At 38.4% G+C, this 17,177-nt stretch overlaps 1 protein-coding gene across 9 annotated transcripts in view; it reads right to left on the bottom strand.

The window, feature by feature from the left end:
- Window positions 1-698: 698 nt before the first annotated feature.
- Window positions 699-17,177, bottom strand: part of TBL1XR1 (TBL1X/Y related 1) — a 170,686-nt gene continuing 154,207 nt past the window's right edge. For all 9 annotated transcript variants that reach the window (XM_077826067.1, XM_077826068.1, XM_077826069.1 and 6 more), the window contains 7 exons: window positions 16,580-16,640; window positions 15,427-15,548; window positions 14,764-14,838; window positions 11,828-11,955; window positions 11,421-11,586; window positions 8,521-8,622; window positions 699-5,981 (listed from right to left, as the gene is read on the bottom strand). In XM_077826067.1, coding sequence (XP_077682193.1) covers window positions 5,955-5,981; window positions 8,521-8,622; window positions 11,421-11,586; window positions 11,828-11,955; window positions 14,764-14,838; window positions 15,427-15,548; window positions 16,580-16,640 — 681 coding nt within the window. In that variant the 3' untranslated portion in view covers window positions 699-5,954. The remainder of the gene's footprint in view (window positions 5,982-8,520; window positions 8,623-11,420; window positions 11,587-11,827; window positions 11,956-14,763; window positions 14,839-15,426; window positions 15,549-16,579; window positions 16,641-17,177) is intronic.

Raw genomic sequence — 17,177 nt, 5'->3', positions numbered from 1 at the left:
CTTTTGGTTTATGGTATCACCTAAATTTTGAAGGAATTATAGCTTCATTACATATGGAATAGCGTGCATCCGTTTGTATATAATCTCAAAAATTGTTCCAAATGTCTTAAATAGGACAGGCATAAAAATATTCTGTATAATCAAACTTAGCCAGGGAATAAGAGTGGAGCTCTGTGAAGTGAAACTCCACAGCTTAATAGGAGAAAAAAAACCTTAAGACCCAGCCTTTCATTTCAAGAATGGGGCTGTGAAAGGAACTTCATAATCTTCTACCTACCTTTTCCCACGTCCACCGGGTGCCTGATGGGAAGAACACACACCTATTATTGCACATTTTTTTCCAAACAGCTTGTTAAAAACAAATGTGTAATTCTACATATAGGTTGCGATTCAGCCAGGTAGTTAAACGTGCATGTAACTTTCAGCACAGGAGAGGCAGGCAGCAGTCCCATTGAAACTAAGGGGGCCAACGTCTCTTGCTGAATCAAGGTCATAAAGCACTTCTGCTGTTATGAGCACTACCCCAATAACATTACACAAGGTGTTACTTTACATTACTTACTAAAGAACAATGAAACTGTGCTAACATAGATATAAACCAATTGTAACATTCCTCTTCTTTTTACCAAGCCAACTATTTGCAACTATCCTGTACCAAATATATGATATTAAATGTTTTACAGAACATCCAGCCAACATAATATCAAAATATATTTTATTCTGGACCTCTTTCAGATCTGATTCAAATTACAGTTGTCAGAGCAATACAATGCAAAGGGAAACTGCAACAGAAAATGTGCCTAGAAGGGATATGGGTTTTGGGGACAAATCATCGTGATGTAGAACCAAAATAACATCATAGTGTAATTAACATGGTCCAGGACAGTATAGAACATCTATATCAGTCTTCTTCAGACAATAATCATGAAAACTGAACAATAAAAGTCCTTTAAACAAGTACAAAAAACTGTCATGGGCTGGTTTACACTTTTACAACAATTGTAGTTTAACTGGATAACTGAAGAAATGATGCAGACATTTTAATCCAGTGCTATAGGAAGGCTCACAGAATTAGACCCAAAGGATTTGTAACTTCAAAATGAAACCATTACAACTACAGTGTGAATGTCAGGAGAGAGAGAAAAAATTATTTCTGTATTCTAGGATTACTGATCTGCGCACTGCAGTCTGTTGTGAAACAAGATTGCAAAGTACACTGGACTAGCAACAACATGCAGACTGTTTCCCTAAATTTATCCTCTAATGCCAGGAAACCATTATGAAGTAAAAATGCTTGTTACTTAAAATAAAAAAGTAATTAATGTCCCAAGTTATCATCAGGCCTCAAGCCTGGAAACAAAGGCTGAAGAGAATTTTGTAGCTCTTCAAAACTACGGAGCTGAAGCACTATTAACACAAAACCTGCAATTTTTAAAAAGAAACGGTGCACTTTTCTGTTGTTTTGTCTGCCTTCAATCATAGTCATATTGAAAAATTCACTATTGAGCGTGATATTTCAGAGCTTGCACTAGAGTGAAAACTGAGTGAAAACTGCATCACACCTTCCTCTTCACCAGGGAAAATGCCAGGCGTCTTCATGGAGATTTACTGCCATCTCCCAAACCAGTACTTTCTTCCAACATGCCACAATATTGCTCCTGCTTTGTGCAGACTTCTGGAGATCCCTCTTCATACAAGTTCTACAGGCATTTTCGGTAGGAAGAAGAGGTCTGTAGGAGAGCATTGCTTGCCAAGCTAAAGGACTACTGAACTAAATCCTGCAGAGTTTGCTCAAGCAAAATTCTCACTAAGTCAATAGGAGTTTTTCCTGGCCCATTATACCTAAGTGTCACATTGTCCAATAATTAGAAGGACCCAATCCTCCAACGGTTACTTAGTCAAAAATCCCATTGACCTTTTCACTTCAGGGGGAAGCTTTTGCCTGAGTAAGGACTGGAAAATTGGCCCCTATGTCTTCTCTTTACTAAACAGAGGAAACATACAACCTTTCATTTACAAGCTGAAAAGCCACATTTGCAATTCTAATGAAGTTCCTTCATATGACAGAATTAAATTCATTAGCTGTTAGACTGCTCCATAGCCAAGGAGAACTGGTACAACAGCCCTATTGTACCTACTACACTTCCTAAAGATAGAGAATGCTTTAAAGTCAGCAGTGTCTCCTTAAATACCTTAACATGAGGTAAGCAGTGTAAGGAAAAAGGAATGCATTTAAAAATTAAAGTTGGTACAAATCTTTGGCCTTTCTCTTAAGATTCACTAAAGTGTCCTAAAATCTAGAAACACGTTTCAACTGTCATGTCATTCAAACTCTGGTAATTATTACTTCCCTCCCCCAACCCAGAAAAAGAGGCACTTTTAGTATTTCATACAAGAGTTCCAGTCCTCTGCCAGACACACCATTTAACCCTGTAAAGAAGTATTCCCCAAACAAACTGAATTATCAACACTACAAAGAATTAAAAAAGAAAACGTATGAGGACTTAAATACTTTGTAAACAATACTAGAAAGTCAAAGGGTTGGGAATCTTTACACCAATTTTAAATCACAGGAGCCAAAGTAAAAATAGAAAATGAGGATCTCTCTAGGAACTCCTTATACAGAAATGGGAAACAAGAAATTCCAAAGCTGATGATAAAAAAAAGATTGCAAACATGACAGCAGTCCATGCCTCATCCCATCAATAAATGTGACCCCAGTTTTCCCAAACTAAAGTTCCCACCCAAGAATTCACTGTGCTGGAAAAAATGTTAACTTACATACGTACGCAAAGATTGATACACATTTAACTTCACATGCTGGGAACAGCCCCATTGACTTCTGTGGGACATTTAGCATGTAAAGTTAAACATGTGCTTAAGTCTTCACAGAACTGGGGCCTTAATAATATTAGGCACGTACCCCTTAAAGGCAGGAGTGTGGAAAATCTACTTTGTTCTACTATATATATGAGTCTCAGCACTAGAAAAGAATCTAATGACCATGGTACTCCTTCGTGCCTCACATAAAACATGGAAATAAGCATCATGCATACACATGGCTAACGCTCTATAATACATGAGAGACAAGAGAAAGTTTGTGCAGAACAGGAGCAGTACTGTGGCATGTTGATAAAGAACAGCAGCAAAAAAATACACTGGCTGGATCCTCATAGCTCCATTGCAGCAGAGCTTCGCTGATTCACACCAGCTTGACATCTGGCTCATGTATCCAGAGACACCCAGGCCTATGAAACTGATATTCCTGAAGTGTGTACAAACATCTGAAAACCCACAGTCCTGTGGAAATGAAGCTCTGTATTTTCTAATTATGGATACTTGACATTATGCTTAAGCAACTAGAATTACTCAAAACTAAAACAGTTGAAGATTGAGAAAAAGAAAAGTGGCAATACTATCAAACATGGATGTGGTTTTGCAGTTATGTCACAGAATTCCACAACATTTTTTTTTAATTCGCTGAAACAACCATCCAATAACTTGTATGAAAATGAATAAACTGTCCATATTAAAATACAAAAGTACTATCAAGAATCACCTCTGACTTTCAATTTAAATTCAGTGCAATCGACAAATGCATTGCTAAAGGAAAAATGCAGCTTAAATATACTCAAAACATTTGTGTCTATTCCTGGGAGCACAGTTTAAAATTATTGCACAGATTTTTTTTTATTTTTTCTTAATGACGACAGAGGTCAGCCACAATCATGGACCTCCAGCAATAAAAGCAATATTTCAAGTGCCAGACACTCAACATATTAGGTTTCCTACATATTGTAACTCACAGGGTAGATGTTCTAAACAGTAATATGTTCCAAAACCCTAAAAATAGCTGGCACAGAACCATCATGGATGACTGCCTTTATGGATATGAATGTTTGGTTGCTGTTTTTAAAATTTGGTGTATTATAGTATTATCTGCCCCACTGATAATAACTGGGGTACATATTAAGAACGTATGTATTCTCTTTACCACCGGCAAACTGCGACCCTACCTTAGCCAAACTCAGACTTGCTTCAAGTCATGTTAGTCTGTGGCAATAGCAGAAATCAATGCCTAAAGAACAATTCTGTTAAAATGTAAAAGCTGCATTATTTGGGTTAAATCAATTTATACTTAACTACAGAAAGTTAAAGTTTAGCGATCATGAGCCACAAAATTAATTTGTGATTGAAATAGTGTTATAAAACTGATAACTTTGCAAAGCTTTATAATATAAACCATTTCTTAAGTAAAATGTTTGTGACAGAGATTGACAACCTCTTTTTATAGAGATTTATACGCCTGGAATTTTATGCGAGACAAAACCCTTTCAACTCCATATAGGCATAAACACAACCCTCATGCTATAATTTACAAATAAAATCACTATCAATATACTTTTAATCACATGAGCAGAAAAAGGTTTGCCGCTTATATATGTCGCTGTAAGAAAAATATTCGATATTGTAAACAGAGTAAAAGACACAATATAGTAGTGATTATTAAAAAAATAGCAGCTTACATCTACCTTATATTTGGAAAAAAACGTAGTCACAAGATACAACAAACTGCAGGACTGGAGCAGCAGGGGAATTAGTGCAAGTATTCATCTTTTAAATAAGCTGAATCACTGCTATTAAAATAAACTTGAAGCAAGTCCTCTGTTTTTAAGATTTTTTTTAAATCTAAGGTAGTAAACATTTTGCCTGATAACGGCAGTGTTATCAAATATATGCCAAAGATTTTTTTTGTATAAAGAAAAATTACATTAGATACTTTTAATACTGGAATTTCGTTACATTAGACATCTGAGCTCCTACGAACAATGATGGGGAACTCTTGTAGAAGCTGTGGCATGAACCCTCGTCCAAAAAGATTTTAATCTTTAAAAAAACAAAAAACCAACCAAACAACCAAACCCCCACCCCAACCCCCACCAAAAACTACATTTTGCTCCTTTTCACAATAGTGCACAATTTAACCATAATTTAGCTATGGTCTCAAAGGAACAGAAGATGCATATTTTTATTTCTTTATTTGCATCCCTGTATTTTTTTTTGTGCCCTTCTATTCTTAAGTTTGGCAGAATTATGTCCCAAATAAGAAACTACTGCATTTCAGCCATGTCATTAGAAAAAAAACCACAGCATTATACCCATTGCTGATGTACTTTATAGATTAACAGGACATGAAACGTCATGTCTCAGAGGTGAGCTTCTTTTTTCTCTCCCCCAGTCACCCATCTTCCACCTACCCTCCCCACTCAAAATTGTGCTCTCGGAGCCACAGAATGTACCAAATATCAAGTTCACTCTACCTCTTGAAATAATGCATTAAAATATATATATTTTAAAAGAAACTCTGCTTAAAGGTGGAAAAATATAAACAAGGAACCGATTCACTCCCTTACTTCATGCATCCGTAAACTTAACCAAAATGAAACAAAAAAACCACCAATGTTTAAAAGCAAAGAACAAAATACCGCTGCAGGTTTATGCAAGTCCGTTTTCTCCGTACACGCAAACTGCTCAACTACTGAGAAGGGGGAGGGGAAACAAAACCACAAACCATTGTGACTCTGGATTTAAAAGGGAGAAATAAAGGCTGTCATTAGTATCTTCCAAATTTGGTACATGTATGGTCTGCTCTTGTATGGTATATTTCTCTCTCTTCTGTTTTTCATACGCGAAACTTCTAAATGTTATTTTGGGGCACAGCAGATTCCAGCACTTGGTGAACAGGATTCACAAGCTGTGACAAAACTCTGTCATCCTCTTCAGGGTGTAATCTTTATTTTATTTTATATACAGTATATGTATATATTTCTTTTAGGTTTGGTTGTACTGGACTGGCCATGGTTCAATTGGGACTATAGCAGTACATGGGTTAGGGACAGTCATTTTGGCTATGTACACATTCATAGTCGGTCCATGGCTTCCAACTAGTAGCGCTATTTCCGTAGGTCTAATACACAAACCTGTAAGAAAAAAAATACGCATACAGAAATGCACACTGCACAGCATTTTTACTGCTATACAATTCTATATGTAATATGAGGTCATAAAACAACAAACCAGGTTTTGCAAATTAACCACAAATCTATTATTGGCAGGAAACACCCCACCCCCCATGATGAACATTGTGCATCATATGAAACTATGAATACAACGAACAAAACCAAAAGATTCTAGGTAATATTTTCAAAAGCACCTACGTGATTTAGCAGCCAAAGTCCCATTGACTTTTATGCACACTGGGGCTTCTAAGTACCTAAGTCATTTTTTAACACATGATTTAGGTGCTATTGAAAAGTTACCCTTTACATTGTTGTTCCCTGTGTATTTCTCCTGGTGCCCATTTGGTTAAAAAGTGGCAATTTTTTTTGCTGTGTGCTGTGCTAATAATGCGTAACCAGGTGCTCCTAGTACTGCCACCCTTGTCTTCTGTTCCACAATCCCCAACCCCTGTGGTGTGCTACACCCCACTGTTGTGTCTTGTCCTTCTTTAAATTGCAAGCTCTTTGTAGCAAGGTTGATCTTTTTTCTTTTATGTTTGTACAATTCCCAGCACACTAAGGCCATATTAAGGGTCTCTGAATGCTTTGCTAATACATATAATAATCACCACCATTGGATTCACCAGAATATTGTGACAAAATGTAAAGACACACACTGGTTAATGAGGGGTTTTATGTGGATTTTGCTTCTCCAGATTAAAAAAAACCCCAGGGATTAACATGGTTATATTCCAGTCATTCAAAACAAGACCTAACTGGAACTTCAACTGTTTCTTTTTTTGTTATGGGAAACAAACAAAAACAACAAAAAAGGATACTATGAATTGTTTTGCCTAATATGTGGTAGTTAAAAGCCAAGGAATCTATCTGGAGTCAATTTGTGAAGTACTGTAAGATCTCATTAAATCTCATTGTGGGAGGGTGAAAATATTAGAACCGATTGGACCAGCCAAGAAAAGAACATCTAATAGTACAGTTTCCTATTATAATCTAATCAGAAGATGGATCAATTGCTAGAGCCTGGAGATCCTTCATGTCTACAAATTGAGGCTACCTTACCAGAAAAAGAAAGTCACATGTAAACTACATTTGCATTCATCATTTGTTTCATCATCACCCAGTTTATGGTATAACTAGCTCTGGATTAGCAGGGAAGCTGTGGGTGGATTTAAAGATATAATTTTACTAACAAACCTCAGAGACAGTAGAAAACTTTTTTTTTTTAAATGTTCAATTAAAACTAGTGTCACATGACAAATGAACTTAATGGGGAGATATCTGTAACTTTTGTCTGAATATATTCAAATGATCTTCCCTTTAAGATAGGTAGAGGACAAATCTCTACACTTTCCCAGTAGATAATTTAGGGTTTCTGACACCTTCCTAGGGATACCAAAATACCGGCTACCCATTTTTACATGATGCAGACTGTATGAAAACTTTAACTGAGATGAAGTCTCTGCAATGTGGCTTCCTTTCTTTTGTACTCAAGAGAGCTGCCCACTTTCTGTTCTGAACCACAACAAACCAATCTATTTTGGTTTCATTTGAGTCTCTGACTGTGAAGGTACCAGGTTAGCTTCTCTCACTTACTGACTTCCTTATGGCACTCCTTCAAGCTACCAACTCTCAGAGTACGCGCCCATAATAGCTCTTACTCAATACTCTTATTTCTGATTTGTGTTGGGCTTGATTCCTGTCTCTCTCCTTTCTTATTAACCCAGGACATTAAGAAGCCGCTGTTTGCCTGGCTGCCGTGCAGAGTCACACATTAGTATTTTTAATGCAGTGTTGTTGCAGGGTGACATCAAAAGACCTAGAAGGCCAGACTTTGTCACACTGCTACAGTGGAAAAAAGGGCAGATTCATGCTTTATTAGAACTTAGGAGCTCATCTCCTGGGCACTCCAAGCAATGTAAGCAAAATGTTACTTGTATAAAAGGGACTTGTAACCAATGAGTGCTCAGAAATTCGTACCCCGTCTTTGTTTAATTCTCAATAGCAACTCAAATGATACTTCATTCATATCAGATATAAAAAACCAGCACCCTACACTGATCAGTTCTCTTGAAATGAAACCAGTTGCAAGAAACAACTAGCTTCCATACTGAAATGAACAGACCAATCACGTACGTACGTATTTCTATAGTACATGTTGTTTTATAGCCTCTCCTGGCTCAAAATCGTAACATTTCACACTTACATCTGACAATTTTAAAGGACTTGACAAATAAAAATGGATTACACTTCACAAAACCCCTATGACCAAGAGAGAGAACTTCCAGCCTTAATTTCGGATGTTAATTTGAATGGAAAACAAGTGCAGCTTTATGCCACATTTTATAGGTAAAATTTTACATAATTGGCTATTTGTACTCACTCTTCCTCAGAATAAACAAAATTTCTCTGTTTAGTCAAGAGTCCTCCAGCCTATCCAACTGTCTAATAAAATAAAAATATACATGTGTAAGAAACGTTGAGATTGTTCTACTATACTTACTGAACCATCTGAAGCACTTGCTCCAACTTTGTCTCCTGCTGCATTCCAGCAAACCTCAAAAATCCCTCCTGTTCCCCTATAACTGTGAACTAAAGCACCCGTCTACAAGGGAAAGAGAGATATGCAATAAGTAGAATAAAATGCACACTAGTAAGTAGAGTTTGTACAGTATGTAGAAATTCCCTGTTACTTTTAAAGGGTGAAATTCTCCCCAGGGGAAATGATCCATGTAAGATCTCACGTACTACTTAAGCATCATGTTAAAGCATTTATGAAACTCTTATCCTGCATACCAGTGGTGGGCAACCGCGTGGCCCACCAGGGTAATCCGCTAGCGGGCCGCCAGACCTTTTGTTTACATTTGCAGCTTACCCTGATGGGCCACAGGTTACCCATCACTGCTGTATATACATGCTACCTTTTGGATAAGAGGCACATCTGACAGTCATGGTCACTTTAGGTTATTAAAGATCAAGTGGTACTTTTTGTAAAATAAGAGTCCTATTCCTAATGTCCTAGCTTAATTCCATCTGGAGTTACATTCTGCCTACCAAAATTTTCCCTTGTACTTTCATTTGCATACAGCATTCTTTTTTCAGCTGTGCAAAATAGGTGAAAGTATTTCTGCAAAGTTTCGTGCAAACATTTTTGCCACCTCATTTCAGACGACTTCATTCAGAATGCTTTGCCTTTCTGCAAAATTCAGTGAAATATCACAGCCATCTTGCACTTGAAATGGGCTTGTTTTGCAACTTTTGAGGAAATGGAGTTCAATTATGAGTTATTTTTGAGTTTGTACTTTGTAATGAAATATGTGAACAACTCATTTTCTGGGTAGCTTTACCATCTGCTAGAAATGTCAGTGATAAAAAGTATTGTATGATATTTCTGTACCTCAAAAAGGATATGACTGACATTACAGATGAACTGGAGAGGGCAGGTATAATCATACATGTGAAATACTCGCTATACGGCAGTGCAAAGGGGCCTGAGTGTAAATAAGAACATAAACATAAGAATGGCCATACTGGGTCAGACCAAAGGTTCATTTAGCCCAGTATCCGGTCTTCCAACAGTGGCCAATGCCAGGTGCTTTGGAAGGAATGAACAGACCAGGTAATCATGAAGTGATCCATCATAAGAATCAGTCACTATAGAATCTACTGAGATAACATTTCTGAGTGAAGAGGTTCATTCAGTAAAGTATGTATGGATCTGATTCCCAAGTCATAAAAATTCAAATATACTAGTATGGATACTTTACTGGCCTGATCAGGAAACTCATATTGAGTGCACAATACTGAGAAAGATCAAAGAGGCAACAAAGTCTAATAAAACCATTAATATTGGGAGACATCAGCTACCCGCACATAAACTGGCCAAAACTCACACCAAGACAAGGTTTAGAGAAACAATTCTTAACTCCTTAAACAGCTTCTTGGAATAGGTGGTTGTAGAGTAAACCAGAAAAGCTACTTTCAACTTATTCCTATACAAAACATAGGAGTTCGTTCAAGTACACCTCTACCCCGATATAACGTGACCCGATATAATGTGGGTTCGCATACAATGCAGTAAAGCTCCAACACGCTGCTCTGAGCAGTGTGTTAAAGGTGCCGAGCCAGGCTGGGACCGAGGGGATGGATAAGGGGCAGAGGGTCTCAGGGGCGGTCATGGGCTCCCCCTAGCACCCAAGGTCTGGTAGGCAGGAGCTGTGGGGGGGCACTTTTGGGGGCCCTGCAGTCCCAGAGTGGCCCGGGGGATTAGCAGGGGGCTGGGAGCAGCCCGCTCCGCTTCCCTCGCCCCAGTCGCGGTGCTCCGCTTCCCGCCGCAGGTGAGTGTGGGACCTTTCCCAACCCCCCTCACATAGCTGGGGCCAGGGCAAGGAAAGCTGAGAAGGCTGGGGCTGCGTCGCTCCGCTTCCCGACGCAAGTGAGCACAGTGGGCGTCCTTTCCCCAACCTCCCCGCACTCACTGGCGGCAGGAAGCAGAGCGCCGCGGCTGGGAGGTGGCGGAGTGGAGCGGGCTGGGGCCGTGTTGCTCTGGTTCCCGCTGCTGCCGGTGAGTGCCTGTCAGGGGGCGGGGTGTGTGGATAGGGGTCGGAACAGTCGGAGACAGGGGGGTTGGGTAGGGGGTGGGGTCCTGGGGGTGATTAGGGACGGGGGTCTCTGAAGGGGGCGGTCAGTGAACAAGAAACGGGTGGGGGGGGGGAGGGAGTTTGATATAACTCAGTCTCACCTATAGCGCGATGAGATTTTTTTTGTCTCTCGAGGGATAGAGGTATAGTTACTATGGAAGACACACTAAGTGACAACTATATAATTAAATTCAGCATTTTTGTGGGAGTGATTGTAATCAAAAACTAGCTCAGTGACACAAACCTTGTGATCCTATGTCAGAGTATTAGCAATCCTAGTACAGAGGTCTCCTTGCAAAACAGCAATTACACTTCAGAATTTCTGGATGCACAGTTATTCTTTTCTGGAACTGGATCCAACACATTCAACAACATCATATATCACTGACTGTAGCTGTTTTGGATAATAGCTATAAACTATGTATGAACAAGTCAGATATTTATACTTTTCAGACCCCAGCGTGTGTGCACGTGTTGAATCCTTATGCTGAAGCTGTGACACTGAATAAACATGTCAGAGAATTAGTTTGTGGTTTACACAGAAAAGTCATATTTTAAGTTCTAAGTTTTACCTTGTCAAAAATTTGCAAAGAGGCCCATTTGAACTGAAGAAAGCTACTTTCACACACTATATTTAATATTTAGTTATATCGAATATACAAAGCTACAGCATCTGAAACAGCTTTAGAACAATATATGATCCATTGAGTAAGCCTGAAACACACCAATCAAACAAACTGGTTCATATAAAAACAGCATGTACCTGTGTATTCCAGATGTGAACACATTTGTCAAAAGAGCCACTGGCCAGGTACCTGCCATCAGGGCTGAAAGCTACACTGTACACAGGTTCTTGATGTTTCGTTAAAGTGTGGATACAAATTCCTCTGTCTACATCCCATAACCTAACAGTAGAATCAAAGGATGCACTGCCAAAGGAAAAACAGAAGGATTAAATTTCAATTTTATTCAATTTTTTTCTTTTGACGACGATGTTAAAATCTCTTCTTTAATGCCAGAGTATCTCTTAAAGTAGAGGTCCACTAGTGCTCCTTCCTGTGCTGTTAAAATGCATTGCAAAACATACATTTACAGAAGGCAAAAAAGAAAGGGGTGGGAGGAGGAAATGGTCAATTTCTTGACTGGTATGATAAAAGGATTAAATATTACCTTGCTAACATAAGATTGGCATTTGGATTGTTTGTTCCTGGTCCTGTAGGACTCCATTTGATAGTATATATTTCTTTGTTGTGTGCTTGTAAATCATGGACACAACTATCTTGTTTCATACTCCAGATCTAGGGTAAAAAATGGAAGGAAAAAACAGGTTATGTTTAGGGTATTAAACACTACATTAGAACATAGTGATTCTCCCATCCTCTTCCTTGCTCACAGCTAACAAGGCCCAGCTTTTTAGCTTTTTAGCTTTTTAGCTTTTTAGTGACAGCTTTTTAGGCCACCCACATCATGCACCATCGCTGGTTGTTTTCTAGTGGAGACAGGTGTCTGTTTTCTTTAAGTTATCAGAACAGCATGGGATTAAAAACTAAACAAAGGAGTGACATGCAATATTTCCTACTTAAACAAATGCGTGCATGCTCATTGCAAGTCTGATCCGAAGATCACTGAAGTCAGTGGTCACATGTGAAGATAAGGTAAGCATATAGTGGTGTATGTGTCAAGGTTGTGTGAACGGTCACGGTTATCACTGAGCTTTGTTTTTAAATAGACTTTGTGCTACTATGATAGGATGCAGAAAAGGATATTGGAGAAATATACTTCTTCAAACAGAATAATATATGCATAATACAAAACTGTTAAGGTGTTCGACTTGGTGGGGCAATAAGACTTTACTTAGATTGGGCAAGGATCACCTTTTTGTTCTGGGTTTGTACAGCACAATAGGATCCCAATCCATGACTAGGGCTCCTACATGCTATTATAATACAAATAATAAAACAAACAAACAAAACAAAGTATTCCTTTAAGGGTTTGTGTTTTCATTACAAAAACGGTTTTGGGAGTGTTCATAAAGCCTTGCATACATTTGAAACTTGATATTCATTCAGGTTATTTGTACAAGTGCAATTTTTTCCCTTTAATGATATCTAATTTGGTATCATTTTAGCTCACCTTGCTTTAGCCCTGACTCTGGAAAGCATTTAAACATACTCCTAAGTCCATCTCTGTTATGGCCAGCACTTAAACATGTGTTTAAAGTTAAAATCCTTTCCTGAATCAGAATCCTTTTAAAGATAGTGGGCACCAGGAGGGGAGAGAGGAAAGATTTTATTATATTTCTCATTTAAAATAGCTGGATCAAAAAATAAAAACTAGTTCCTTTTCCCTCACTGTGAAGAACATTCAGCACCAGTAAAAGTTTCTGTATGAAGAACCCTAGAGACTAAAGTCTTCATTTTATCCATTGGTTTGAAAACACATTGGCATCATCAGTCTAAGGCTCCCCGCACCACCATATCCAGGTGCCTCAAACATAACCTGGAAACAACATGTTTAAAAAGAGTAGTTCAATCTTCTTTCCCGTTCACTCCTTGGACTCTGTTGAAAAAGGCCAATAAGTTTGCTAATTGCAATTGGGGGTCTAATGATGGAGATATCTATCCAGTAGTAACCCCACTGGAAAACCACTAGATCATCTGACAGCTTGTGAAATGAAGAGATTGCTGTCAACCTGGTTTAGATGTGAAGCAGCAACCTGGAGGTGAAAGGCACCATGAGAATGAGTTGCAGAGTACACCAGGCCCTTTTAATAAATAAATAAAATACAAACAACAGAGTTTTTCTGATTTGAAATGTTCGCAGTATCTATTTGCATATTTCTGTTATATAAAGTCAACTCTAAAATCAACTCTAAAATGAGAATGGTAGGGGCATTCAAGTCAATTCAAGTCCATCTTCAGTTTTTCTAAGGTACCTACCACCGTGGTATCTAAGCTCTCACTCCTAATGCAATGACAGACTATTTATACTAATCTATTTTGTTCCATAATTTCCCCCAGTTACACAAGCTGTGTTATAAGGTGTCATGCAGCTGTGAATTATTCATGTGCACAAATCCGGTTGAGTCAGCAAGGCCAGCGGATTGCAGACAATCTTTCAGGGAAACTGGGTAGCAAGCAATATGGTAAACGTGGCCATCCTGAGAATGTCTTTTTAGACCCATTTACTGGTACTTGCATGGGAGGCAGACCCTTGAATAGACAGGCTGCATGATGACAGACGCTACTGCTCACTTGTTAAATTCTCACGCAAGCACCTTTATGCTTTTTCCCACATTACCCCATGTGCATGGGAGAAGGTCCCTGTAAAGATCCGCAAAACTAACTCATTATCCTCCTTCAAACTCTCCTCTGCCATGATGCCTGCAGAAAAACCTGATAATGAATAGGCTGCTGATATGCTGAAACCGTTGCCTGTCATGATAATAAATACTGCCTCCTTGTTTCCTTGTACTTCCCCATCACTCTGTCTGTTTCCATCTGTTATCTCTTGCCTAATACTTAAACGGTAAAGCTCTTTGGACAGGGGCTGCCTTTCTGTTCTGCATTTGTGCACCACCTACCACAATGAGGGCCTGGTCCATACCTGGAGCTCTAGGTGCTATGATAGTACCACCACTACTATTAAGACAGCTATGAAGAAAGCCAGCAGAGAAACTAGCTGCAGCCTGGTCCTACATAACCCATACACCACATTGATTGTAACATTTCTCTTTGAGCATGACTGAGCAACTTCTTTGTAACGACAAGTGTCAGTGATCGCGCAATTATTAATGGGCCCGATCCTGTAAACTGCTACATGTATATAGTAAATTATACTCAAATTACTGTGAAGTGAATGCATAAGTTCACAGGGTTGGGCCCTTTGAATGGAAGTCTGTCTTTAACTAATAGAGAGATTTTAGGAATGTCTGAGTCAGGTTTTTAAAAAAGGACAAATATTAAAGAATAAAATCATGACATTAAAATTCCTGAATTACTAAATAGCAAGGCTCGTAGTGCACATGAGAGAGCTCTACAAACACACACAGAGGTTGCAGTGTACGATCACTAGGAAAATGTACTATTGTCCAAAATTGCAGTTACCTTTAAAGTCATGTCATCAGAGCAGGACGCCAGAAGATTACCAGTCGGATCCCATTTGATTGCATTTACTTCATTCTAAAATTGAATAATGAAAGTAAAGTTGAAGTCTTTATTTTTGTAAGCTGTCGTTTATAGTGGAAACAAAGTTAGACAGTAAATATGAGTGCTTGTACAGCTACATTTCAAAATACTATCAACTCCCATTTCCACTCCACCAGAAATACCAACCTTTATTGCCCAATAGTCAAATTTTCCCCAAGCACCTTTGTGCCTTCTTCTGCAAAGGTGCATCTCAAAGCCACCACATTACACTTCTTCAAATCTCTCTTTGAAGTTCACCTATGTTGTGGTGCCGAACAATCATTTGACAATGGTAAGGCAGCTGGTGTGCTGTGACTGCTGATTACTCTAATCATAAATATTTCACTGTTACCTTGTACAGCCTACCCAGTTTGTGGTATCCACCTATTGTCTCTTGCCAAGGACTGGTTGGATGTTACACATGCACGCAGTGCCTAGCACAATACAGCCCCGATCTCTGATTAATACTGCTAATAATATACTGATACTTTTTTTTTGAAAATGTGTGTTTGCTATTTGATAGTAAGTAATAAGGAGATTTTAAAACTTCATTCAGTATATAGAAACCAAGTCACTACTTACTGTGTGACCCTGGAAGGTTTTGATTGGTCTATCTTGTCCTAATTTACAGACATGAATACACATATCTGTGCTGCAAGAAGCAAATGTGTTGTTACTCTGCCAGTCAACATCTAGTGCTGGTGCTAGAAAAATGAGAGATATTTAAGATAAGATATATACTTTAGAAAGGTTTGATTTGTGAATCTTCAGTGCATCAGCTTTGTAACTTGGAACAAATGCCAACAGGGAGTGACTAAATCAAGTCGAAAGAATTAACAAAGGGTTTTAAACACATTAGAGCAGTGGGAAACGTAACCAGCAAATGCTGTTTAAGATAGACACATGAAACTGAGTTTAATAGGAAAGAATCAAAACGGGGAATATATCTGAAATGAAACAATTATACAGAAGGCAAGACAAACATTGATGTCTAATAGCACAATAAGCCACTATGAATCAATCCAAATTTGAGACTTAATCATGGTCTTTGCACCCCAGCTGGCAGGAGCTGGAAGCTCATCGCAAATACCACTCCCAGCTCCTCCCAGGTAGCCGTGAAAGCTTTACGTTAGTCAGTAGTGACCCCTCTGGTTGTTGCCATGCCATTAAGCCCATGAAGTTAGGGGAGTCACAAAGGTGGAAAAATATGAGGGAGTTCTGAAGAGGTGCCAAATGACATATTCTTTGTTTCGTCTGCTCCATCTCCCAAGCCACCAGGGGTAAAAAAATAATGAAATGGACTTGTCTGTTTTGATTTTTAAATAAAACTATTTTAATTCTGGATCATCATAAATAAAGATATAAAACACAAACACAGATCTTCATTTTGGGTAAGTTCTTAAATAAACCCACACAGATGATATAAAAGTTAGTTTTCATTATTGTTTTATTTAGCAAGAGGGACATGCCCGTTGACAATAATACATGTCTATTATAGTTTTTCCCCACATACAACGTAACAGATTGAAATACAGGTTATCAATGATGGTAGCAGACACACACAAAATTTGTTTCGCAAAGGAATACTACTCGGACAGTTTCTGTGCTGTCAGATCAAAATTAACAAGCTATAAATAGGTATATTAGATTTTAAAAAGCCCAGCACATTAACGTTTTAAAACTTTTTGTTCTGTTTTTGATCAATCTGAGCTGTCACCTGCAGAGAAGTACTTACCAGAATGAAAGGGAAACTGCTGCTTTGCTTCTCCAGTATGGGCATCCCAAATAATTGTGGTCTGAGTTAAAAAATAAACAAACTTGTAAAATTGCTACAAATCATAGGTCTTTTCCATCATTAACTTCTATTAGGTCCTCTACTCCCATCTTCCTGCTGGCCAGGATTGGTCACTATTATACATTTTCTAGTGTTTTATCAAGTCTAGTTTCACATGTCCCAAACAATGGGTCTTCTACCACTTCCTTTCAAAGACTACGCCAATATATTTTAATTGCCAGGAAGCAAGCAGTTCCTGACTGCATCTTAATTTTTTCTCTTTTTAACTTCATCACATCGCTCATCATTATACCTTTTTGTCTTACTGCAAATAATTCCTTTAACTTCAAATATTTGTAGGCCATTATGTGCTCTATGTTACTGACACTTAGAAGAGCTAAAAATATTTACAGCTTTTAAAATCTGTTCTGATAAATCAAACTCTTCAGCTCCTAAATTATTTCTGTTACCTTCTTCTAAACTCTTCTTTGAACAGTTTGCCAATACTGGCATCTTTCTGCTATACAAATATTTCATATGAGTAAGTCAACTATCCTAA

The sequence above is a fragment of the Eretmochelys imbricata genome, chromosome 9 (genome assembly GCF_965152235.1).
Source record: "Eretmochelys imbricata isolate rEreImb1 chromosome 9, rEreImb1.hap1, whole genome shotgun sequence".
Taxonomy (NCBI): domain Eukaryota; kingdom Metazoa; phylum Chordata; order Testudines; family Cheloniidae; genus Eretmochelys; species Eretmochelys imbricata.
Note: the sequence above shows the minus strand (reverse complement) of the source record. Positions and strands in the feature narration are given on the sequence as shown.